The sequence below is a fragment of the Peromyscus maniculatus genome, chromosome 16 (assembly GCF_049852395.1).
Source record: "Peromyscus maniculatus bairdii isolate BWxNUB_F1_BW_parent chromosome 16, HU_Pman_BW_mat_3.1, whole genome shotgun sequence".
Lineage (NCBI taxonomy): Eukaryota > Metazoa > Chordata > Mammalia > Rodentia > Cricetidae > Peromyscus > Peromyscus maniculatus.
Genome location: NC_134867.1, coordinates 39,155,671 through 39,181,649, shown reverse-complemented (window position 1 = coordinate 39,181,649; position 25,979 = coordinate 39,155,671). Strand labels below are relative to the sequence as shown.

Below are 25,979 nucleotides of genomic sequence, written 5' to 3'. Positions count from 1 at the left end.
GACACCATCCTGATGGCGCTCCTGCCACTGTCTAGTGGAGGACACCATCCTGATGGCGTCCCTGCCCTACTTAATGGAGGACACCATCATGATGGTATCTCAGGTAATATAAAATGAACTGTCACATTTGGATCATTTGAGGTTAATACTAACACATCAGTGTCTTACAGTATCTCAGAGGGCCTCTGAGGTCACTAGCAATCACTGTATATATCACTAAAGATGGACAGTGTGGAAAAATAATGGCTAGGTGGTATGAATATGCCTGTGGTTGGGCAGAATATTTGTAGTTCACTTTGAACAACTGAAGGTCTCTTCTTAACAATAGAGATAGAAAATTGGGATGAGGAACATACACAAACACACACACACATGTAGACACAATTTAGAATGTGAATCTTTGAGGGTAAGGGTTCTAAGTGTAATAAATATATTCCGTAATGTGAAATGTCCAATAAATATTTTGCCATTTTATTTTACCCTGGCACCTTTCCCACTTGGGAATATGCCCTACGTAAAGATGCATAAAATGTTCACTTTGGCACACTCGTTTGCATTCATTTCTTGTTTCCCGGCATTCAGAAAAATCTACAATAGTGTCAACATAACATTCTCATTATGCTTCTCAACTTCCCCGTTCATTTACTTGGCTTTATGCGAAAATAATATTCAAAAGATGGTCCCAAAGAAAATACCTTGGGTACCAGGTACAATTGAATCTTTCTCTGAGAAGGGAGCCGGGGAAATGGACCAACTTGCAGGAGGTAGGAGCGCTTGTTTGCATACTCCTCCCTTTTCTCCATTTTTAAGAGCGTGGGACCATTTATTTATTGACCGCTTGAAATAAATTCAAACAGAAAAACTCTGTAAATGCGCTAGTCTCTGGTAAGGCCTACCTGGTGCCAATCTTTTTTGTTATTCAGGAGAGAGACTCGGCAAGCTTGAGCGCTGACTCTTAATATTTCAGAGTGTGTGTTGTTATTAGCTGAGGCCCTTTCGTCTGGGAAACAAGTAGACTATAACTCACAAGCTCACGACTCTGTCACGGTAAGTAGGCTTTGAATGTAGCCGAGGACAGGGAATCCATGATCTCCTAAGACATTGACTCTTGTGTCGCTGTGTCTAGGTGAACAGTAATATTTTATGGTTCTCTGTGAGTGGGTGGGGGAAGGAGTCCACCCTGGGCTTGGGACCTGGGGGAAGAAGATCCACTCCTGGAATATTTATTTCTTCTTCCATTTCTTTGGCTCCCCTACCCTACCACATTTTATGACCTCACATTTTTCAATGACAGCTTTATGGAGATTTAATTTACATACTCACACAACCCACCCATTTAAAATGTACAATTCAATGGTTTTAGTATATTCACAGGCATGTGCAACCACCCCTCCAGTCAATTTAGAATATTTTCATCACTTGGAAAAGAAACTCTGGACCCCCTAGGTGTTCCGGCCTAGCCCTCCAAACTCTAATTGAAGGCACGAAGAAACCCTAGCTCTCTATCTACTGAAGATTTCCCTGTCCTGGGCATAGCAGTGCACACGCCTATTGTCCAGTTAGTTTACTTTAATTCCATGTTACCTTTTGGCATCTGCAGTGGTGTGCATTGCACTTTGGATGTGTAAATAAATGTGCCCCTGCCTTTCCTCCTCACATAGCTTGTCCTCTCCTTGGGTCGGGGCCTTAGCACAGCACAAACATGGCGTGCCCCTGCCAGCAGTGCTGGTGAGGGTCTGAACTAACTGCTATTGCTTCAGAGATTTTCCTGCAGGATCATGGCATCCTCTCACCTCTCCCCTCTTCATGGAAATAGCATGCTCTAACCCGTAACCTGAGATGACTCGGTTCTTTATTTCCTGCATGGAGCCTGATTTCCTCACCTTCCCTCTGCTTCTATCCCCATTCTGTCCAATTTTCAGGAAGACGTCTTAGCAGCCTGCTGGCTTGGTTTGAAGCTGTCCTCAGCAAAAGGAGCACTCAGAACGACATTTCTCTCTAGGTCTGAGGGACACTGGTATATTGGAAGTAGGCTAGATGCTCTCACAGATTGCCACTGATCGCCAATCATCCCTTGTGTGACTCAGGGGAAAGACTTTCTCCCACTGGCACTGACTTGTTGAAACCATGGAAAATACAATCGTTTCGCTTATTAATCTATTCAAATTCCTAGGATAGCTCTAAAAGCAAAAGATACTACTGTTTCAATCATAACAAAACTTTGTAACATATATACATTGCATTATAGTCACTAAAGGAGCACACAACAAAATTGCTCTCAAAATAGGCAAATGAGGAATGTGGATATAGGGATTTTTGTTGCTGCTGCTGGTGGTCTTTTTAATTTTCTGGAGAAAACAGTGTACTATTTAAATAAGAAGCTTTGAAATGATTGACCTGATGCTATTGTGTTCTTTATGTGTGTGTTGTATGCATATGTACATATTTATGTGTGTGTGTGTGTGTGTGTGTGTGTATGTGTACATGTACATGTGTGCACAATGCATGTGGATGCCGGAGGCAGAGGTCAAATGTCAGATATCTTCCTCTACCATTCTTCGTTTACTTTTTTTTATCTTTTGGAGACAAGGTGTCTCACTGAAGCTGGAACTCACCCAGTGAGCCAGAAGAGCTGGCCACTGAGCTGAAGTGATCCCCGACTCTTCGCCTTCTCACTACCCCTCGGCTTTGAACAAGGGTGCTGCTGGATCTGAACTCAGGTCCTCATGTACTATACTGACTGACCCATCTCCCTAGCTCTCTGAAGCTTGTTGCTTTCTGAGAGTAAGTCTTAGGTGAATGCCTTTGGATTTAAAAATAAACAACCCAATACTTATATACAGTAAAAAGAAAAATCTGTCTGGGACTCACTTTTCCGGAACCAACTTAATTGATGCTAGAATAATTTTGAGGTAAAATGTCTCTTGTTCTTTTTATTTTGAGGTTAAAGAAAATCAGGCATGAATGTTTTACCCTCTCTCTGCTTGGGAATAACAATATTTCTAAGGGATATATTGAAGTACTATTTTTTTTTTTTTTGGCTAGTAACATGTCCAGTTCACAACGAGCTTTGCAGAACTCATCCAGGAACGATGAACTAGCTGTCTTCATCTACCTTTATGCTTGTACCATTGGTCAACATAAAATGCCTAACTGGGCCACAACTAACATTTAGATTGCACAATTACTGATTATAGCTGATCATAGCAATGTAAAAAAGAGAAAGCAACCCCTGCCCCAGGGTCCTTCCTCATTCCAGCCTCTGATGGGAGAATGGGTAGCTAACGAGAGAAGGGTGTAGAATTAACTGCCGACAGAAATTTGACACGAGAATGGGGCCCTTTTTCTAGTTGGCATGTGAAGGGGCTCTTTCCTCAGACTCTGGCATTTGCTCCCCACAGTTTGGGTGGTGATTGGCACCTTCTTGTGCCAATGGGAGTAACATCTGGCTTAGATGGAAACAGCTGCTCCATCTACCTTAGCTCTGAGTGTCCATGGCTTTAGCTGCTGACGTTCTCAAGCTGTTGCTGAGTCCCTAAGAACAGCGCCTTCCATTTTACCTTTTTTTTTTTAAAAAAAAATTCTGAATGAATTATTTGTGCCTTTAATCCTTAGGTTAAAAACCCAAAACCCAGAGGTACTTACTTAGCACTCCAGGGTGAAATGCATACTCATAGTCTGGTGTGTTTCAAGGATCTCATCAATGATTGTGATTGTGTTAGTGGAGAAAAGAGATTAGCTTCCCGAATATACCGATACTGGGTTATGTGCCTTTTTTGTAAAGTTCCAATGTGAGACCAAAGTGACGTCGAAGTTGGAAAGTGGAGGAAAAAGGCAAAGACCATAAGGGATATATTTAAATCATTAAAGAAAGGATTAGAATATTGAAAACACATGTCACTTTACACCAGCACTGGAAAGGAATACTCATCCAGAGAAGATGATTCAGACTATGATAGAGGAGGACTCACACTTCCACTAAGCATCCCTCTTATCACTCCAGTCAGCCAGGCATCTATCTACTTCAAATGCAGGAAACAGAACGACGGGATGAGCCTGCCTTCAATGGAGCGGCATTGTGGAAGGACCCAGACAACATTGCAGAGCAACTGTCTGCTGGAGAAAAAAAAAGCTTAGAAGCACCCAGGAGGTAGGACTTGAGCAGATGACATCACATGCAGTTGTAAAACCTGGTTGATAAGTGCTACTGTGGGCAGACATTCTGAAGAGGAGACTCTAAAAACACTCGCCAAGCTCCAGACTTAATGACCACTCCAGATGGGTGAATTTGAGCTGCTCCTGTGCAGTGCTGGCCTGCCTCTACAGCTCAGTACCCCCGGCCTCCTTTTCAGTGTGGTCCCGTGGGTTACACTACCGTGAAGCTGGGAGCTGACAAGGGGGTGGGGACACTCCAACTCTTAACAGGACTTCCCAGGACCAGAAGAGGCACTGTCCTGAGAACATGTGAGAACCCTCGAGTCCTTTCCCTTAGAGAGCTGCTACTATTGCCCCTGCCTCCTTCTCCTCTTCTTTCCCTCGGGCTCGGCGCCCTCCAGATTGCCAGTATCTCACTGATGGAAGCCAATTTCCCCCATTTGCCTGGAGACATGAGCTGATCCCATCAGCCAAGAACCAGCCAGACACGGAGAGGTTTCTCAGAGTATACCCAGTTGCCCCGGGAGTTTTGCAAAACCAAAATAACCTGGGCTAGAAAGCTGAGGAGCTTTTGTCTTTGTCTTGCACAAATCCTCATCCGTTTCAAGACAGACCAAAACACAAGGAGAATTTCATGAAAACCTGACTGTGTAAGAAGATTGTAGCCAAGAAAAAGATCTGGTGTCGTCGATAACCATGGTAGAGTCTCTAAATGTGTTTAATATAGCGCTTCATTTTTGAGAGATTTATTGTCGGGATCAATCAGGGTTGGGAACCACATGGAACAGTCACATCCGGGAGGTAGCCAACCCATCCCACCCAGGCATGCTGGAACAAAACCATAGGGGTCCACAGGGGTCCACAGTCAGCTGGGGAAGGAGACACAGAAGGATAGGAGGAAAGAGGTGGTAGCAACGGGTGCTTTGGAGACAAAATGAGGCCACGCAGAATTTCTGGACTGTTCTCTTGAAAATGAAATCTACCCCACCCCTAAACTGATTGGAACTCATTCCACTCTTGAGACTGATCTACTGAAACACAAGAAATAGCTCTCTCTCTGAAGGGAGAAGAGGAAGGTGTCAGTTTAGACGCTCCTTCATGCACTCTAATCCACAGAAGTCCACTGTTGGCTCTGGCAATTTTCTTTTCACGTCTAATACTCACGGAACACTACTCACGTACGTTCCCCAGGTCCCCCTTTCAGCTAAACTATCACCAACCCTCTTACCCGGACTACAAATGTTTATCTTAAATCACAGAAACATAAATTTCCCTCCAATTATATGGCATATTAATCACAATTATATGTCACATTAATGTTGTCTGTGTTTACTGCTGTCAAATTTCTGTGTGGCGTTTCTCGTCCCTAGCTCTACTTTCTACTTCGTTTTTCCCGTCTGTGACAGAACTCCTCAGAGTTCCAGCTGAAAGCGCGTTCCTCAAGCAGGTCTCCAGTCACTTCAAGTGAACGTGGATTTAAATCCACACCAACTAGAATTTTCCAAGGTCTCACCCTGTTTGAGGTGATATAGATTTGGCCACTACACGTTTCTGTGCCAGGGAAAAGCACTCAGTCCTAGGGAGGTTCCTTGACGGTTTAATCAATTGGGGTATTTGGATTTGGACCTCTCTCTCAGGGGGTTGGGAGGCTTCCTAGAGTGAGTAACTTGGAGACTGAAGGATCTGAAATGATTTCCCAGAGACCTTACAATGCACCTCAGTAGCACTGAAGTAAGAGTCGTTACTATTTAACTTTTTCAGTCAAATAAAATTGTTACATAGGAAAATCCACCATACTTAGAATACGATAGAAGGTGTGATTCCCCTTCTTAGACCTTGTTTCTAGCAAGCAAATTTTGGCAACTTTCATAACCTTATTTTCAGAAGCCCTTTATGGATATTAGGAAGCTACATCTGCTGTGTGTGATGAACTTATAGATTTGTAAGAAAGGGGGACATGAGTGGGGGAAGAGATAGCATTAGAGGGAAAAAAGGCATGGAAGGAGGGAGGGAGGAGGGGGAGGTGAGGAGGCCTGAAGAAAATGGTTAGTGAAGGCAAGCCAATCATAATCTGGCTGTTCCAAGCCAACCAAAGCATCTGGTCTCTTTAATTTAGTACACTTCATACTAAAAGGCCAGTTTGTTTACACTGTATATTTTGAGTTATTTCAAATATCTCTTCCAAACCATTGGGTTTCCAACTTCAGGGGAGGCTTTCACATGTGGCTGGAAAGAATTCCCACACAGTATCACATGGCATGAACGATATGGAAAGAAAGAGATCTACAGACATTTTAATGGCAGCTAACATGCCCCTGCAGACTGCTTTATTTTGCTTTTCTGAGGCCTGAAAACACCCCTACTTCAACCTTGAAATCATGCAATGGAGTCAGATTTTCTCCTCAGGTATGTGTATACAGATGCAGACTCATGGGGTCATACATGGGAGCTTGGGGGGTTTCTATGGGTGGAGCCTTTAGCTTATTCCAGGAATACCACTTAGATTGAGCAGAAACACTAAGCTGGAATACATATTTAGGAAGCTATCTACCCTTCTGGAAGGAATATTAGAGTTCATCACTCAATCCTCTGACCTTTCATGTACGTTGTCTTGGTGAGCTCACCACGGATAAGGCCTCAATTACCAATTCTTTGTAATAATTAAGCAAGGGTCTCCCAACACTGTCACCCAAGGCACCATTCCAGCAAAATTCCAGCCATGGATTTGCAAATATTTCAAAACACTTTTATTAGGCAGTCCCATGGTCACCTGCAAAACATAACTCAGCTTTTTTTTTTTTTAATGTGAACCAATCTCTCTGCAATTTCCATACATCAGGAACTGATGTCATCCCTCTCTTGATTAAAACAAACAAACAAACAAACAAACAAACAAACAAACAAACAAACAAACCCAGTGGTATAAACCTCAGGGTTTCCCCCAACAATCTCTTTTTGCCTCACAAGCCCCCTGCTGGAGAAACCTATTTGTTTAACAATATTCTTTAAATTTGTCCCTTCTTTCCCATCACAATACTCTTTCTTCATTTGATACTTGAATTACTTAAGAATTCCCTGCTTGAACAGCTCACATGTAAAACCAAAACAGTATATACCTAAGGGCAAAAGCCAGAAAAAACAAAGTATTATTAAAAAAAAAAAAAAAGACTTTGCCTACAGAAGAGCCTTGATTTGAACCCACCGACAGAAAAATGAATTCACAAGCATAGCAATTACTGAGCCGTTAGATTCCCAATGCTACTTCAAGGTAGTTTCTTACCCATTTATCTTTATTGTGGTCCAGGCTAAGCGCATGACTGGCCCTGAGCTGACCACCACAGCCTCTCCAGGGCCTTTTAATATTCAGCAGCTCTTGCCTCTCTCTTCCGATGACCAGGCGATCAGTTTATTCATCCCTGAAGCGCAGGGAGACCAGCAGAGGTTCAGGTGGAGGAACGTTTGCTCCCAGCTGGCAAGGCTCTCCAATGGGGACTGTTTGACCTCATCAGGAGCCGTAACTGCGGCAACTTATGAAGAAACAGCAAACAGCAGTGCCCATCGGGGAATGCGACTGAAAAACAGGAGGCCAGAGCTGTGTGGGGAGGGGCGGGCATGCATCAACACTTAAAGCTTCCACATGACACCTCTGAGGGCTGTGTAATTCCCACTGACGTCAATTCCAAGCCCTATTGCTGCCGGGCCACAGGAAAGAGCCTGACATGGCTTCAGAGTTGCACCCTCTCAGTCTTGTAAAAGGAGGGCTCTAGAGTGTGGTTCTCAGGCTAGCCAAACTGGCAGTGCAGGAGATTGTTCGAGATGCAAATTTAGCGGTCCTCCTCTGACAGACCTCCGGAATCATAAACTCTGGGTTCAGGCCCTCCGTGTAATTCCTATTTATGCTACACTTTGAGAGCTGCTGCTGTGACTTATAATGATCATAACTAGAGGTATGCCAATAAACACTAAAAAACATCAATTCATAAAATACACAAACAGGCTCATGAGAATTTGAATTCCATTCTTCCTCTCTGCTTCTTCCCGCTATTACTTTGATACCAAGTCTTACTATGTGACCTGGGCAGGCCTTGAACTCTAATCCTCCTGCCTTGGCTTACTAAGTACAGTATTCAGTAGGCACTGCCTTGTAGTGGGATATTTGTACACTGTGTGAAGATGTATTGCTGTAATCAAAAGCTGGACAGCCAATAGCTAGGCAGGAGGACTTCCGGGGACAGGAGGGAAGAGTAGGAGGAATCTACTCACATGAGAGATGCCAGGAGACACAGAGAAGAAACAGAAGGTGCAAGGTAGAAGAGAGGTGATGCCACATGATGAATGTAGATTAATATAAATGGGTTAATTCATGTTATAAGAGCTAGTTAGGAACAAGCCTAAGCTATAGGCTGAGTTCCCATAATTAATAAGAAGTCTCCATGTCATCTTTTGTGAGATGGCGGTCCAAAGCAAAGTCTTACTACACTGCCTGGCTCTCTATCAGTTGTCCACTGGTGCCCAGCACAGAATAAACCTCAGGAAACACAGTTGTTTAAGTGGATGGAAGGGTCTTGTATGGCAAAATTAAAAAATATTCTACCTAGCAAACGATGCCATGATGTCTCAAATTTCTTTGCTTGTTTGTGCTTTGGGGAGAATCACTGAAGTTTGGTAAACATCACACTCACCCGAGAGGCAACTTTTTGTAGTCAGAATTAATTGTGCTGCACATAGAAAAGCCACTTTTTTTCTTGTCTTAAGAGTATTGATGTGCTGGGTGGCGGTAGCTGGGCGGTGGTGGCGCACGCCTTTAATCCCAGTACTTGGGAGGCAGAGCCAGGCGGATCTCTGTGAGTTTGAGGCCAACCTGGTCTACAGAACAAGATTCAGGACAGGCACTAAAACTACACAGAGAAACCCTGTCTTGAAAAACCAAAAAAAAAAAAAAAAAAAAAAAAAAAAAAAAAAAAAAAAGAGTATTGATGCATCCTTTAGCGGATGGGGTAGAGAACCTACTAGCCATTCTCCCTCAAAATGAATGTTAAATGACTACTTCATGTTTTAATCACCCAATTGTCCTTTAAATCATCCCCACCTTCCATTTACCCATTGGTCATCATCCTGAAAGTTTTACTTCCTATTGTCCTTGACTCTGTGTTCCAAACCTGTTAGCTGAGACCTTAGTGTATGCTCCAAGGCCACCTGTTAGCTTCCCTTCTTTCTTCATGGTTGTTCTAATGCCTGTCTCTTGCAACGAAGCCACCTGAACCTCTCTGAAACGGTGACACACGATTATTTACTCCATGTTCAAAACTCTTTTTTTTTTTTTATATCATCCGCATTCATTTTTACTTTTGATTTTGAGTTAGGATCTCAGTAAGTTTTCAGTCTGCCTTTGAACTTGTTCTATCGTCAAGGAAGGCCTTGCAATTCTCCTGTTTCACCCTCTGTGGAAGCTAGGATTACAGGAGTGCTGTACCACTAGGCCAGGTCTCTTCGAAGTTCAATCTACTTGGTGCCCTTCCTCATTATTTTAACTCCGGAAATAGTGCCTTAATAATGTTGACGTACCTGTGGGTGCTTAGTTTCTGTCTCTTTATTTGAAATAAGCTGGATGTGGTCAGGAATCTTATACTCTTCAAGTAATCTCTAGTGCCATGAATGGATCTTAGAAGAATGTTGGTGCACAATAAATGTTTATCCAGTTGAAGTTTTCAAGATTATACAACAGTATAATTCAAAGTCAGTGTCTTCTAACACACAGTAGTGTGAATGTTCATTCTTCTTTGCCAAAATTACTCAGACTTTTAGCTTGAGTACTTTGAAGGCATTTCTTATGCCATATATACACACATATATATAAAATAGTCCACCTCAGTTTTGCTTTTCTTAGTCCGGTGTCTTCACATGCTGCTGGTCATGGCGGCAGCTGGCAGTTTCTCGTTCAAACTCTTAAAGAGTTTTGTATCCGGCCTGGGACAGAGGGCCTCGCTCCCGTGTGCCCCTGTCTAGCTCCAGCCTCATGGCCTGTCACTCTGCTCTGCCAGCCCCACTTATTGTCCTTTTACAAACACTCAACTCTCCCCACCCTCACTGGGTTGCGATATTCCCACGTGTCTTCACTTTACAGCTACTCTCTAGACTCAGGCCAAACGCCTTCTCCTGGACGGAGCCTTCTTGGACCACATGCCCATCACCCATTGTGTAGTGGATGCTGCTCTGTGGTGATATTGTGTTCCCCAAAATATTGTGCACCCTAATAAATTTATCTGGGGTCAGAGAACAGAATAGCCACTAGACATAGAGGCCAGAAAATGGTGGCACACATGCTTTTAATCCTAGCATTCCAGAGGCAGAGATCCATGCGGATCTCTGTGAGTTCAAAGCCACACTGGAAACGGGCAGGCATGGTAACAAGAGCCTTTAATCCTAGGAAGTGATGGCAGGAAGCAGAAAAGTATTTAAGGCGTGAGGATGAGGAACTAGATCCTGGTTAAACTTTTAGGCTTTTGAGCAGCTCAGTTCAGCTGAGAGGCATCCAGTCTGAGGAAACAGGATCGGCTGAGGAATTGGCGAGGCGGTTGCTGTGGCTTCTCTGATCTTCTAGCGTTCACCCCAATACCTGGCTTCAGGTTTGATTTTATTAATAAGACCTTCTAACAATTCGTGCAACACTGATCCTCTGTGCTGTGCTCCATCCTGGCATTTATCACCACATGCTACTTCTCCTTTCCATTAGAGCGCCTTAAAGACAGGACCCTCTCCTCTTCTCATCCCTCCCCTCCCCTCCCTCTTCCCCCTCCCCACCCCTCTCCTCCCATCCCCAATTTTCCCTTCCCTTCTCTCTCCTCCTTCCCCTCACTCCCCTTCTTTTCTTGAGACAGGGTCTTCACTACATAGCCTAGCTGGCTCTAAATTTGCAATCCTTCTCCTCCAGCCAAGGGCTGAGATCACAGGCCTGAACCGCCACGCCTGGCTGACAGGAGCCATTTCTTATTAATGTTTGTAAACACGGCACTTAGTTCTTCTCCTAGCATATAACAGCTGCTGAACAAATGTTTATTGAGCAGAGACACGAACACATTAAAAATTAAGGTCCTAGTCCTTCCAAAGGCTGTTCCCGAGGACGACAGTTGGATAGGTCTCCATGACAAATAGGAACCCACAGAACCAAAAAAAAAAAAAAAAAAAAAAAGTCTCGGAAGTAGAGATCAAACGCGTCACACAAGTGAGAAATGAATTCATGTCTTCCTACAGATGTCAACTTCAACCAAACCATTTGGAAAACCCATAGAAACCGAGAATCTCTTTTCGTGCTGCTAATTCCTTCTGTTCATGTTTCCATGCTTTCCTTGGTCCTGGAGGAAGACGTGTTGAAAGGAAAGGCCCCGAAGGCCATTTTGGGGGACATGAAAACTTAAGCAGGAGAAGAAAGGATAAGAAATCGTCTCTGAAAATGTTCGTTCTCATTGCCAAGCTTTTAGCCCCTAGAGATTCAGTGATGGGGTTCGGGAGACTTGTGGGAGATTGGAGAACATGTAACTTTGGGGGCTTCTTCAAACTGAACATAAATTCTAAGAAATTGAAAGTTTATCTTCTCAAATTAATGGAAAAAGTCTGGAATTTGATTTTGTGCTCTGTTCTCTAGGGACTCAGGGACCCAAGGGGTAGGGGAGGGGGGCTATTTGCTCAGCTTGAGAACATCATGCTAAACACATGGAGATTTATTTCTTCGTTGTGCCCCGCCCCCATCATTATGGTGTTAAAATCTGGGGAACTGCAGGTGGGTGGCTGGTTAGATCCGGTTCCCAGACCCTGCTGCTCTCTAATTGTCCTTGTTTTATTTATATTCTGACATTCGGAGTGATTTTCCCATGCTTATGTGTGATACATCTCAATCTAGTGGGGGGCAGGGAACCCACCCTTCAATTCTCACACTCTTTGCCAGTGAGCAAGGGCTGAGATGTCCCAAGGGAGTATGGCGTTAAGGAGAGTGTTTTTTTGGTCACCAGAGCAGCTGGAAGCCAGGCTCTCTGAGAAATCCCTGCAAAAAGATGGAGGTTGTCTTTCTTTTTTGTCTCTTCACCCGAATGGCCTATTACTGAGCTGTGACTTCTGGCTGCCGAAGTCGAGATTTAGCCCTAGACGATGATGGCAACCCTCAAACTTTGAAATACTTGGGAAATTCTGGTGGGTAAATAAATCCCCAGCCTTTCAGTCGTTGGCGTCTGAGGAATGGCTGTTTCCAGCACATCCCAGTCCTGTAGAACTCTGCAGGGATGCCGAGGTTCTGTGCTGTGAGGCACCACACTTGTCTGCCATATTACTGAGCTACTGAAATATGAGTCAGTGCCACACAGGAACCGAGAATTTAATTTTCTTCAGTTTTCATTCATTTAAACCCAAACACACATGAATAGTAATTGCTCTATCAAGTAGTGCAGCTTAAAGATATGATCTTAATGTGTAAAGCAGATGTATATCGAGTGTACAAAGTAACAAGTTAAAAGCCAGGACAAGAAGTCAGAGTATTTCCAAGCCTGATAGAAATTATCTAATCATTTAAGAGTTTTTCAGTCTCCTGGTTAGACATCAACCTGACTGGTATGGATCCCATTGACATACATTTTTATGTGTGTCCATTCAGACACATCTGAAAAGAACTTTTCTGGGTCCTAGGATTTTGTACTTTTCTGTTTTTATTTAAAATAAATCCAATAAATGCTTATGGACTTAAAACGTTTGATATTATTGCTTAAAATGTATATGGACCCTTCTAAGCATAAACTCTGCTATCCTTATTGTATTATCTACATTGCCCAAAGAAGTGTATTTGAAATTGGGGTAAGTTTGGAGACATCAGTTGCTAATTAAAAACACAGAGCCTTCCTTTTTTTTTTTTATGTACCAGCTCTTTTTTTTTTCCTTTCAAGATATTTATAATTTTTTTTATGAGCATTTGCATTCTAAGACAGTCTTGTGGTATCACCATATGCCTGGAGCCAAGATCCTCAGATATCAAAGCTTTCTTTGATATTGAGCTATCTATGTCAGGAGTTAATGATGTGGGGAATGAGGCAATGTGTGGTCACCAAAGTTGTAAGGTAAGCATTCTTATCCATTTTTCTTAATTCAGATAGGCTGTGATTGATGTCTGGTCTTAGGTAACTATTGAAAAGACACTCCAAGAATACAGTTATCCACAAAGCATCTTTTTAAAGAGGAGCATAGCTCGTATTCAGCCTTCCCTGACATCAGATTCTTTCTCTGACAAGCTCTCCTTCGAAATACAGTGAAAGGTAATATCTTGGTATCTGATTGACAACTCTCAGATGAGCATTTTTTCAGGAGAGGATCACGTGCCACTGGTAAGACGTCAGCTTCATGTGATCTCTCTCTCTCTCTTCAGTTCATCACCTGGCACCCTTGAGCATGCCGCTCACATGAAGCTTGGGACCAGCTCACATTCAACCGAGCTGAACATTCCATCCAGTGGCTAACCTCACTTAACCCTTGGATGAGATTAGAATCAAGAAGCCGGGCCAGGTTTGAATTAGCAATGGATGACTCCATTGGGTTTTGATGATCATGGAAACCTATGTGCCAGACAGAAACTTCAGACACACTCATGTTCACTTCAGCTAACAACAAAATGAAACCGTCCATACTTTTGAATCATAAAAATACAGACTGGTAGAGCCTTCTCAGCAAACAAAGGCACAGAAATATCACAGAGTTTCACAATCATTTTCAAAATCTACTTATAAATTTTAGGTCTTTGGGAAGACCTAAAGCTTTAGTAGGAATTAAAATACTACCTCATCTGGGTGTTGGGAGTCGAACCTGACTCCTCAGAAGAGCAGCCAGTGCTCTTCTTAACTATTGAGCCATCTCTCCAGCTCTTGTGATTTTAAGTTTTAGCTAAGCATTACCAGACTTACCATAACTCAAAGTACTTTCCTTTCTCAATACTATTGCAACCCCAGACACACCCACCACCAGAAATTACTTTCAACGGATTCAGATTTCTATTGCTGTATTGGCTTTCTTGTTTGTAAGTAACATATTTATTCAAATTGCCATTTTTTTCCCATTATGATACCTAAAGACTAGGAATTTGTACTTTACATGACCTTTCTTTATACCTTTCCCTAATCCCATATTTTCTGACACCCAATTACTATAATTTTGAGTTAGTCCTAAATTCATGATGATATTCTTAATATCTCAAAACCGAGCTATATTGTTATAGTTGTATTTTCCTTCCTCCTGATGCATAATTTCACTTTTATTTCCTTATTTATTTTTTATTTTTTGTGTGTCTGATGTTACATTAAGCACAACGATGCTGTCCAACCTAACAGATTTGAAGATTGTTTTCTCATGTTCCTTCTGCTTACAGACCTAAATCTCTGTCATTGTTGTTCTGGCCACTCTTCCTCCTTCTTTCTCTTCAATGTTAAATTCTGTTTTTCACCTTCTCTCCCATCCTTTTACTCTCCTTTTTCTTCTAGTCCATTTTCGGAGGGACACAGCTTCTAGATGATTCCAGACAATAGATAGGAGAGAGGAGTTGACAGAATGCCTGTGTGTGGTTTATCCCACGTTCACTCATCTTGGGGATGGACAGTGATCTGAGCATTTTGTCTGGGGTTCATCAAGTGAAAACGCCTCCAGGTCATTTTTTTCTGGGTGGCTAGAGAGAAGCAATTCAGGAACTCACATTTCACACACTACCTTCATCTCAGTGACCTCAGAATGGTGTCTCCATCTGCACCGGCTGGTTCTGTGTGTCAACTTGTCACAAGCTAGCATCATTAGAGAGGAAGGAGTCTCAGTTGAGGAAATGCCTCCATGAAACTCAGCTGTTAAGGTATTTTCTCAATTAGTGAATGGGGGAGGCTCCAGCCCATGGTGGGTGTGCCATCCCTGGGCTGGTGGTCTTGGATTCTATAAGAAAGCAGGCTGAGCAAGCTGTGGGAAGCAAGTCAATAAGCAGCATTCCTCCATGGCCTTTGAATTCTGCCTCCAGGATCCTGCCCTGTTTGAGATCCTGTCCTGACTTCCTCCGATGATGAACTGCAATGTGGAAGTGTAAGCCAAATAAACCCTTTCCTCCCCAACCTGCTTTTTGGTCACGGTGTTTTATCGCAGCAATAGAAACCCTAACTAAGACACCTTCCTTATTTTGATCTCTGCATAGTCCTTTGTCCAGAACTTCTCTGGCTCACTCTCCTTCGAGAACAAACATTTCTGTCAAGGTAGAAGAGCAGTTTTCTTGGAGGAATGTGGTAGGAGAAGAGATCTAGATGTATCAAGCAGTTTTCCCACCTCCATGGATACCTTCCTTAACAGCCCTTGCTGCCCTCTGTGTCTGTGACTTTCTAAGGACTGAATAGAAATCAGCTGCCTTGGTCAAGGCTTCTCCTGTGTCCAGGAAGTTGGCGGTTCACAGAAGTAAGCAGAACTCAGTCATTTCTGCCTTCCCTCCCTCCAAATGTACCTTTGTTCCATGGTATCTCCCTTTTCATCCTTTGATCTTGTGGCTTTATTCGTTTTTTTTTTTTTTTTTTGGCTACTTGTCCTGGGCTTTGCAAACAAACAGGTACTTTCAACCTTCCATATTTATCTGCCCCCTTAACAGTAAAGACCAATGTATCACCACTGCATTGATGCAGGAACTGGAATGCAAAGACTAAGATACATGACCAGCATCCTAGACAAAGGCGTGATGTAGTTGGTACTACAGTTTGCTTTCCTTGCCTCTGAACAGCCTTGCCTCCTCTGAGGTAGCATCCTATAAGAACTTGTTATGTCCCCTAGGTAATTCTTCTCCAAGGTAAGAACCACACTCAGAGATCACTCAAATGAGAGGTGTAGCACACAGAGGAGAGGATAAGTAGAGAGAAAAGACGAAGTCAAGCCATGAAGACTGGTATCAAATGGCGTATGCATGGTAGGAGCCCTAAATGGCAATGTATAGTCACCCCTTACCCGGAATGAGAGTGCATGTTTGTTTGTTTATGATAAGGTCTGAATCTGGAGCTCATTGACTGGCTCTCTTGGCTGGCAGTCAGTCCCCCCCAAGACCCTTCTGTCTTTGTCTCCCAATGTTGGGATTGCAAGCGTGTGCCACGACACCCAGGTCTTGATGTGAGTGCTGAGGACCTGAACTCACATCCTTATGCTCACCCTTTGTCACTTCTGAGCTACAGGATGGTGTTTTTAAATGATAAAGCATCACCATGGCAAATCTGAACACCCAAACCCCAGAAAGGGGCATTAAATATAGCACAGCGCTGATCCCGGGGAGGCCGGGCAAGAGGTAAAGAAGCATCATGTCCTTGAGTGTGTCACAGCCACCGTGACATCTCTAACATCCTTAAACCATCTCATTCAATATGTACCAAGAGAAGTCATCACCAGTCTTGGGCAATACCATTTATCGTGCTTTGCTTTTATTGCGAGAAGCTGCTGCCGGGTAAGACTTGGCCTAACACGTTTAAATCTTCAAATGTTAGTAAGAATTAATATCATCTTCTAGATGTCAGAGAGGATAAGGATAATTTTGTGGATTCCATTTTCCTTTGATACTCTCCACAATTCCAGCTTAACAGCATCAGAAACATACACTCCCATGATAATTAAATAAAAGCACTTGGGAGAGAGAAAAAGAGCCAGAGACTGAGTGAGGCTGAGGCGGGAAAGCATCAATGTCATTGACAAAAGTCCTGCTGGAACTGGCCAAGTTGATTTAGAACTTTTCCCTCATCGGAGTTAACAAAGAAATGATTTTGTAGAGAGGAAAGAAGTCTTGCTCTGTCCAAATTCCCCTTCATGCCAGGAATGACATGGGAATGAACTCTCCACTGAGGAATGAAGACCAAGAGTTGTTATTTTTCTCAGAGATGGAGTTTCTGGAGAACTTTCGTTTATCCCTGCTTTGCATTTTACTTTCACAGTGAGTTTTCATGAAGTGTGCTGATATTCTCAGCAGGGTGAGATACGTATCTGAAATGGTGCATATCACCACACTGGCCATTTATAATTTGATATATTTTGATAGTGTAATATAGATTTTTGCTATATGTGTATGGAATGTGTATGGAAAAATGTGGTCTGGACCATCATCATGTCAGAATGTAGCTTATTTGGAGATGTGGTCGTTCTATGATAAAGCAGGTGGCCATCTAAAAGCCAAGAGAGGCCACAGGGAGAGCTGAGCTGAAGTCACCTTGAACTTCAACTCTAAGCTCCTAGAATGGCAAGAAGACAAAATGCTCAGCAGTCTATGGTATTTTGTTACGGTATCCCCAGATATTACCCAGAATATTACCATAGATACTTTTTAATCCTGTGACCAAGGAAATAAAATGTTCACATGAATCCAACTACATTCCTTAAACAAAAATATAAACAAAAACAGAAAGAAAGGGGAGAGAGAGAGAGAGAGCCTTCACTACCTGTAATATCAGGACCTACCATTTGCATGGCACCTAGACACTCCTGGACATATACTTACAGTTGATGTTACTGTCCCGTTTACATTATTCACATGCAACGCCTTGGTTGTGGCCACTAGATGTAGTGTGATTAAGGTACACAAAGGTCACCTGCACTTTGAAATCACCAACACTTTCAGTAGAGAATGCCACAAAGAAGGAAGAGCTAACCATGTTCTTATAGCAGACTGACCACAGTAAAATGTACCCACAGGGAGAGTTTCTCATTAAAAAAAAAAAAAGGACATGTGGAGTGGTTCTTAGCTGTTCTCCCCCACGATGCACAGGTGAGCCAGTAACAGCCACATGATCAGCTCCAGCAAGAGCCGCTGACAAGGCTCAGAGCTAAAAAACAGACACCTGACCCGTGTCTGTTGTCAGGACAGTATCCACCATGGCAACCAGGCTGCCTTCCTTCTCCCAGGCTGGCCTCCAGCTCAACTGGAGCCAGGCAAGAAAGTCAGGCTTCTAAATATCAACAGCATTACCCTGTCAAAACCTCTCCTGTGACCTTTCTCAGAAAAGGAAACGCAATGACAGTTTGGAAGCTGGCCAGGCCATCCATGTCCAGAACTAACTGTCAGTGGTCCAGTGCCTTTCTGAAACACTGTGTCCTGCACTGTGCACAGTCTCTTCAAAGGGTCACAGAGCGCCATACACCTCATGTGAAACTGATTAAGGTCAAGTACAGTAATTAGAAGACTTTCCTAGGAGTGGTAGAAAAACAGACGGCAAAATGAAAAAGTCAGCTGATGCTATGAGCTGACCTCTTCCTAGCTGTTTCCTTATGACCACGTCCTGTTTGCTTCCATCCCGTCACCAATGACAACCTTGACCTCTTTCTTCTTCCTTGTCCCTTCCCTCCTCCCTGATCTATTTTCTGTTTCCCCATCCAGACTGCAGGCTTTCTGGAGAGAGGAACTGTATGTGGTGTATTCACCAGGGTATATTCAAAACCAGTTACAAGGCCTGTTTCATAATAGAGTATATCTATATTCTCCTCTGTGTGTGTGTGTGTGTGTGTGTGTGTGTGTGTGTGTGTGTGTGTGTGTCTGTCTGTCTGTCTGTCTCCTTCTCTGTAGAATGTGTAACTGAACAAAAAAAAAGTCAGTGGCATCAAAGACAGAAGTGAAAAGACATAGGGTTCTTACTGCGCTATACTTCTTGTGGTAGGCTCACTTCATTTACTCCTTACATGATGTGTGTGTCCATGTGGGTGTGTGTACATGGGTGTGCATATGCATGTGGATGCCAGGGCTTGATCTTGGGTTTCATTCCTGAGGAGGTGCTGCCCACTTTGTTTTTTGAGATAGGGTCTCCCACTAGGGTTTACTGATTTGGCCAATGCACCCCAGGGACCCACCTGTCTACAAATTTCCAGCAGTCTGCTCTGAGAACACAGTTGACTTTCCTTCTTTCTGACATTTTCTACTGAAAGCGTTTTGATGGCGTGCCTGGGTTGGTGGTGTCCACAGGGTTTCCCACACTGAAGTCAGCCTGGTATTTCACAGTTCTGGAACCCTTTTGTCACTTTAATAATCCCATAATTAGGCTTTCACATGGATAGTATAAAAGAGATAGTATAAAAGAGATACACCCAGCATGTATGTCTAAGAGCCTTTATTAATAGAAATGTACCACCAAGCATGGCTTTAAAAAACAAAAAACAAACAAACAAAAAATAGGTTAAGGTCTTTAAGCTTGTGTGGCAAGGTCTTTACTGACTGAATCATGTCCCCAAACTCCCTTAAATGACATCATTTAAGTATCATTTTACCAATGAGACTCAGAGAAGTCCAATTTTTAGGGGTTTGTGAAATTTTTGCACAGTGAACTATCTCTATCCCCCTTTCTAAGACTCTAAAATGAAAATCGTGAATACCTTGGAATTAACCCTAATTGTGTTTTTAAATCTACTTAACTTTTTTTGGTGTGTGTGTGCATTTGTGGTGCTAGGGTTCAACCTCAAGGCCCTGGGAATGCCAGGCAAGCACTTAACTACTGAACTCCACTCCCTTACCCGACCTCTCTGTTGCTTTAGTGGTTCTCAACTTTATGCAATGCTGAGGTGAAGGCTGAGGTTGGCCGAAGAAACTACCCAGCCAAGCTACAAAGCAGTCTCTGTAATTTTGTTTTCACTGCTTATTCCAATATATTTATTAGGTTGTTAAACTGAACCATCCTGACTGGTCCCAGCCAAGTTTCTTATGATGTCCATGGCACATTAACTTTGCAGTATAGTAAAACATGTCGATGGTCTTAGGTGAGTGCTTGAAGCTACCATACAGATGAGCAAGTCAAGAGTGGGGGTTGAAGGTTCAAGGAGGTCTTTTCCAAACCTCTATGGTTTGGAAATGGAGCTATAAACCTCCTGGGGTCAAAGCTCTGATGAGATTCCTGGAGTGTCCCAGTCCAGGCGTGGGTTTGGAATACTTGGGAAATGGCCGACCACAGGGATCTCAGGGCTCCTCATTCTGGCTTGGTTTGGAAGTGCTGAGCTGGATGAAAAGCAGGACGCTTGAGGGCCTGGTGGAGACTTTTACAAACCTCAATAGGAATTCCAATTGTTCGTTTTGGGCAACAGTTTGGGTTTGATCCCTATGTAAGTCCAAATAACTTGTTTTCTACTGACTTTGGATTTTCTTTCATTCTGACCTTTAGGACTCAAGGATTACCATCATGCAGGGAAGTCAAACCATGTGCTAATTTAGGTTGATGATACAATAAAGGAAATCATAGAACAATCCTCAGTGATCAGTGTGCATTTTACTAACATGGAGTATACAGAAAGTTCTTTTTCAAGAAAAAAATCAGGGATAAATACAAGTCTAAAATGTTGTTCTGCACCAGTCAATTATTGATATTTTTAAAAAAGCTAGCTCAAGTTCACTTACATTTTTTCTCTCTCAAAAATGTCACCCAGGAGATCTGATTTGCAGTATTGATTACTGGACATTAATATCATCATATGAACTATGAAAAAATGTAGGTCTGGATGCAAATGGGATAGATATATAGGGAGAGACACAATCTGATTAGGTACTATTGTAAAATCACAACCATCTTGCCTTGGGACAGCCATCTCTTCTGCCTCAAGGAGATTCAAATGTGATGGTCTTTCCTATTCAAAAGAGATTTAAGGGCTCAATCCACTTTTATTTATATTCTTCATATCACACCAAACTTATTCTTACTAATTGGTTTTAGCTGTTCCTTACATTCATTTTTAAGCCATGCTTCTGGTCTTTTAGGCTTTCATTCCTTTAAATATAGTGTGATGGGCTGGTGAGATGGCTCAGTGGTTTAAGACACTTTCTAAGAAGCTTGGCGACTTGAGTCTAACTCCTAGAACTCACATGGTAGAATAAGAAAATGGACTTCTGTAAGTTGTTCCCTGACCTACTTACACCACAACCCCCCCCATTAAATAAATGAATTACTTAATAAGTAAATAAAATATAAATGTGTGTCTTAGTCACCTTTCTGTTGCTGCGACAAAGCACCAGGACCAAGGTAATTTACAGAAGAAAGCATTTAGTGGGGGTTTACAGTTTCAGAGGTGGGTCCGCATCCATCACAGTGGAGAACTTGGCAGCAGGCAGGCAGGCATGGTGCTGGAGCAGTAGCCCAGAGCTTATCTATCATCCACAAATACTATGAGGCAGAGGGAGCTAAGTGGGAATGGCTTAGGCTTTTGAAACCCTATAACACATCCCCAGTGACACACCTCCTCCAACAAGGCCACACCTCCTGATCCTTCCCCAACAGTTCTACCAACTGGGGACCAAGCAATAAAATATATGGTCTTATGGGGGGCATTCTCATTTAAACTACCACAGTGTGTATATTAGATTGGTGGCTTTTTTTTGTTTAGCACCTTTTATCTTTATACTCAGAAAGAGTTGACCTATAGGGCACTTTCTAGATTTTGGTACTTATTGGTTTAATATCTTTTAAGTTAGAAGATATTCTATCCATATTTTCTTTTTGATTGGCTTTTCGAATAATACCTTTTATTTGAAGTTAGCTCAGAGATAGGTGGGTGGGCAGATAAATGTAGACGGAAAAAGATATACTACCTCTTTAGTTGATCTTTTAAAGTTAATTAATTGGTTTTGAAACAGAATCTCACTATGTAGTGCTGTGGGATGGTCTGTATGTCAAATGCTCTGATTGGTCAATAAATAAAACACTGATTGGCCAGTGGCCAGGCAGGAAGTATAGGCAGGACTAACAGAGAGGAGAATTGAGAGAACAGGAAGGTGGAAGGAGATACCTCCAGCCTTCGCCATGACAAGTAGCATGTGAAGATGCCAGTAAGCCACGAGCCATGTGGCAAGGATATAAGAACAGTTAGCAAGAAGCCTGCCATGGCCATACAGTTTATAAGCACTATAAGTCTCTGTGTTTACTTGGTTGGGTCTGAGCAGCTGTGGGACTGGTGGATGACAGAGATTTGTCCTGACTGTGGGTCAGGCAGGAAAACTCTAGCTACAATGTAGCGCCTACTGGCCCAATTTCTCTGTGTAGACTGGGCTGGTCTCAGACTCACAGAGATCTGCCTGCCTCTGCCTCTTGAATGCTGGGATTAGAGGGGTGCGCCACTGTACCCCACTAATTTTATTTATTTATTTATTTATTTATTTATTTATTTATTTATTTATTTATTTATTTATTTATTTATGTGCACCTGCACCCATGTGCCTGTTTGTATGTGCACCTCATGTGTGCAGGTGCCCCCAGAATCCCGAAGAAGGTAATGGGTCCCCTAGACAGAGAGCTATGGTTGTGAGCCCCGCAATGTGGATGCTGGGAACTGAACCTGGCTCTTTTGTGAGAACAGCAAGTGCCCTCAACCATGTAGCTGCCCTCCAGTCCTATAGTTGACCATTTAAGTTTCTTACTTACTGCTCAATTTTTATATACTCGTTTTTAGGATTTTTTTAAAATCAGGACTGTTAATCTTTGAGTTCTTTCTTGGTGATTTTTTTTTTTTTTTTGGTTTTTCGAGACAGGGTTTCTCTGTGTAGCTTTGCGCCTTTCCTGGAACTCACTTGGTAGCCCAGGCTGGCCTCGAACTCACAAAGATCCGCCTGCCTCTGCCTCCCGAGTGCTGGGATTAAAGGCGTGCGCCACCAACGCCCGGCTCTTGGTGATTTTTTTAAACATAGAAATAAAAAAAAAATGAAGGCTGGGGAATGCTAGTTCAGTGGGAGATCAGGGACGTACCATACAGGGGACCCTGGTTCAATCCCCATTACTGGGGTGAAGGCAGGGGAGAGCAAGAGAACAAATAAACAAAACGAAAGATAATTTTTTCATATTTTTATAACTGCATGCTATAGAACTAAGTCTTCCAAAATGCTGGAAATGACTCTTGAAAGACTGAGTTTTTTTTTTTTTTTTAACTGATTACTCATTTTTACCATTTGTGACAGATAATACATTTCTAGTTGTTGCCTTGAATGCTTACAAAGCTGCACGTTTCTTTCTTTCTTTCTTTTTTTTTTTAAGTCAGGCGTGTGTGGCGGGGGAGCATAGTGACACACCCTTTTTTTTTTTTTTTAAAGATTTTATTTATTTATGATGTATACATCATGTTTGCCTGCAGGCCAGATGAGGGCACCAGATCTCATTACAGATGGTTGTGAGCCACCATGTGGTTGCTGGGAATTGAACTCAGGACCTCTGGAAGAACAGTCAGTGCTCTTAACCTCTGAGCTATCTCTCCAGCCCAAGCTGCACGTTTCTATTAAACATTTAAATTGTATCAGACTTGCATTTCTGAGGTGGTTTTGAACTGCAGCTTCCTTTAAGGGCCGACCTTGAGGGAAGACCTCAGGATTCTCTGTCTGGGGACACACTACTGTCTCTCTCTGCCCTCTGCTTCCAGCTTCTGTGTCTTAGAGGGCACCAACATGCACATTGGTTTTTCCAGTTCCTTCACAACTGCTTTGCCTTGGCTGTGTAACTTCCTGGGGTCGGGGGCAACTAAGGACTGCACGCCTCTTAGGGTTAAAATCACGAACAAACTTTCCCATCAGAATGCATTTCAATTTTTCTCTCTTGAGAAAAAAAATAAAAGAACTATAAATGAGTTCCTTTATTCCTTGGATCATTGTCTGCTACCCTGGCCCTTCCCGACCTCCTCTTTTCATTGGCTCTAAAGGGAAGCGTGTGTTCCACTCATTTCAAAGGAATGCCTGCTATTTGGCAGTTGAATATGCAAACTCCAATTAGTGGTCCACAAGGTGTTGTAAACAAAACAAAACAGGGCCCTGTGTGGGGGAAATATTTGGCAGCTGCCTTCCAGTAACTTGAAAAATACCTTCCTTGCTTGGACATGAAGCCACATCCCAACTGATGTGACCAGAAGGTCAAGACCAATCACACCTATAATAAGTGAAATGGAATTCCAAACCAAACTAAACAAAGAGTTAAAAAACATTTGCAAAGCCAGGGAGGTGGCTTGGTTTGTAAATTGCTCGCTGTGTAAGTGTTAGGCCCTGAGTGTGCATCCATGTACAAAGCTGGGCGTGCTGGAGGGCACATGTCTGCCCTGGGGAGGCAGAGACGAGAGGATCCTAAGGGCTTGCAGGCCAGTCAGTCTAGCCAGAGTGGCAAGCCTATCTCAAAACATAAGGTGGAAAGAGGATGAGAGGGACATCTAACATTGTCTTCCGACCTCTACAAGCACAGGACCCATGTGTATGTGTATAGACAGACAGACACACACAGACACACACACACACACACACATCGGACACACACACACACACACACACACACACACACACACTTTTTAAAGAAAGATAAGCGAGTCATGAACTCTAGGTGTGCTTCATGTATACTGTCTCTTACATGTTGCTATTCAAGTTTTAATGATCATGTCCTCTATGGTTTTAGCTTTCAGAATTTAAACATTTTTTTTTTTCACTTCTCATTCATGCACTCCCAGGCTCTGGGTGTCAGGTCCTCATAAGGGCTAGTGAGATGAGGTTGAGAGTGCTGAGAACCAACACTGAAATGAAAATCGATTGGTCAGGTCTGTCTTAGACCTGGGATTCACTTTGGGGGAGGGGGGGCGACACATTCGTAATATTCTGCCGTAAAGAAAGGTGAATGTGAAAGTTTTGCACATGTCCCTCTCTCTGTTACGTAGAACGTTTCTATAAATGAGGAAGAAAGACATAGACCCTCTTGTGAGGCAATTTTGATGGATTAAAAAGTGGTGTCCAACAGGAAACACACACCTCGGAAGTCCTTGACAGAAATGTGACCAGAATTTCTCTTTGTCTATTACACGTTTGTGTTCTGTCTCCCATCTCTTTTGCTTTGGTTGCTAAGTGACGTTGTGTAACTTTTTTTAAAGGAATTTTTATCATGGTATTTTATATAACAGAATATATCCATATCTCATGAATTAAAAATATTCCTTTTTACTTTAGGTATATGTTTCCATAGCTGGTTCGCATCTGCCTAGTAGACATAGTCTTTGTCACTCATGTTGTATCTCATTCATTAATTTGCCCAAAGTGTCATATTCTCTAAGGGCTTTAAATGCCTCATAATTTCTGGACATTGTCAGAAGATGCATTATGAAAAGCAACAAGTTTTGACTTCTGTTCAGGACTGAGAGGAGAAGCTTCCCACCTCTTCCGCTTACTCTGGGGCCTTGACTACAGAATGGTCAAGGTCCCTGATGCAAAGGTAGAGATGACCATATAAGACGCTTGAGGAAGGGGCAAAGATGGACCAAGGGGATAATCAAACAAGACTCACTCTGGGACACACAAACTTATAGAGAAAAGTGGTCTCTCTGAAGCAGACCCCCCTGTGACAGTACTGGGGGACTGCCCAAGTGATCAGTTACTGACTCCTTGGCCTCAGGGTGAGTTGTCTCTAGGCTGGCACTCTATTAGTAGAGAGCTTCTAGATTTCTGAACAGAAAACCAAAATGCTTAGTTTTTCATTCTTCCTACACAGAAAGCAATTCTAAGTAATATGGTTTACTCTTTTTCTTCTAGATGTTTGTTGGACCTCTTTATGCTGTTCCCTTACAGGTGCAGTATGAATTCTTCAGCTGGACCTTCAGAGAAATCCCAACTAATGGTAGTCTTTGTTTGTACTGCAGAACAAATCCAAGAGTGAGAAGCTACTCATGTTAGAAGTGTTGGCTACTTTGATTTTTTTTTTTAATCATTTGTTAATAGGATCCAGAACCAGATGATATCCCACACAATGGATTACAAAGGAATTATTATTGATATTGTCATGCCTTTTGTTTTTGAGACAGGACCTTACTCTGTTGTGCAGGCTGGCCTAGAA

At 42.7% G+C, this 25,979-nt stretch overlaps 1 protein-coding gene across 7 annotated transcripts in view; it reads right to left on the bottom strand.

The window, feature by feature from the left end:
* Nucleotides 1-25,979, bottom strand: part of Pde7b (phosphodiesterase 7B) — a 307,348-nt gene that overhangs the window by 92,272 nt on the left and 189,097 nt on the right. Inside the window, exon 3 of one of the 7 annotated variants that reach the window (XM_076552650.1) lies at nucleotides 7,436-7,726. The exons of the other annotated variants lie outside the window; for them this stretch is intronic. Within the exon in view, the coding sequence (XP_076408765.1) occupies nucleotides 7,436-7,439 (4 nt within the window). The 5' untranslated portion in view covers nucleotides 7,440-7,726. The remainder of the gene's footprint in view (nucleotides 1-7,435; nucleotides 7,727-25,979) is intronic. 7 annotated transcript variants of the gene reach the window in all.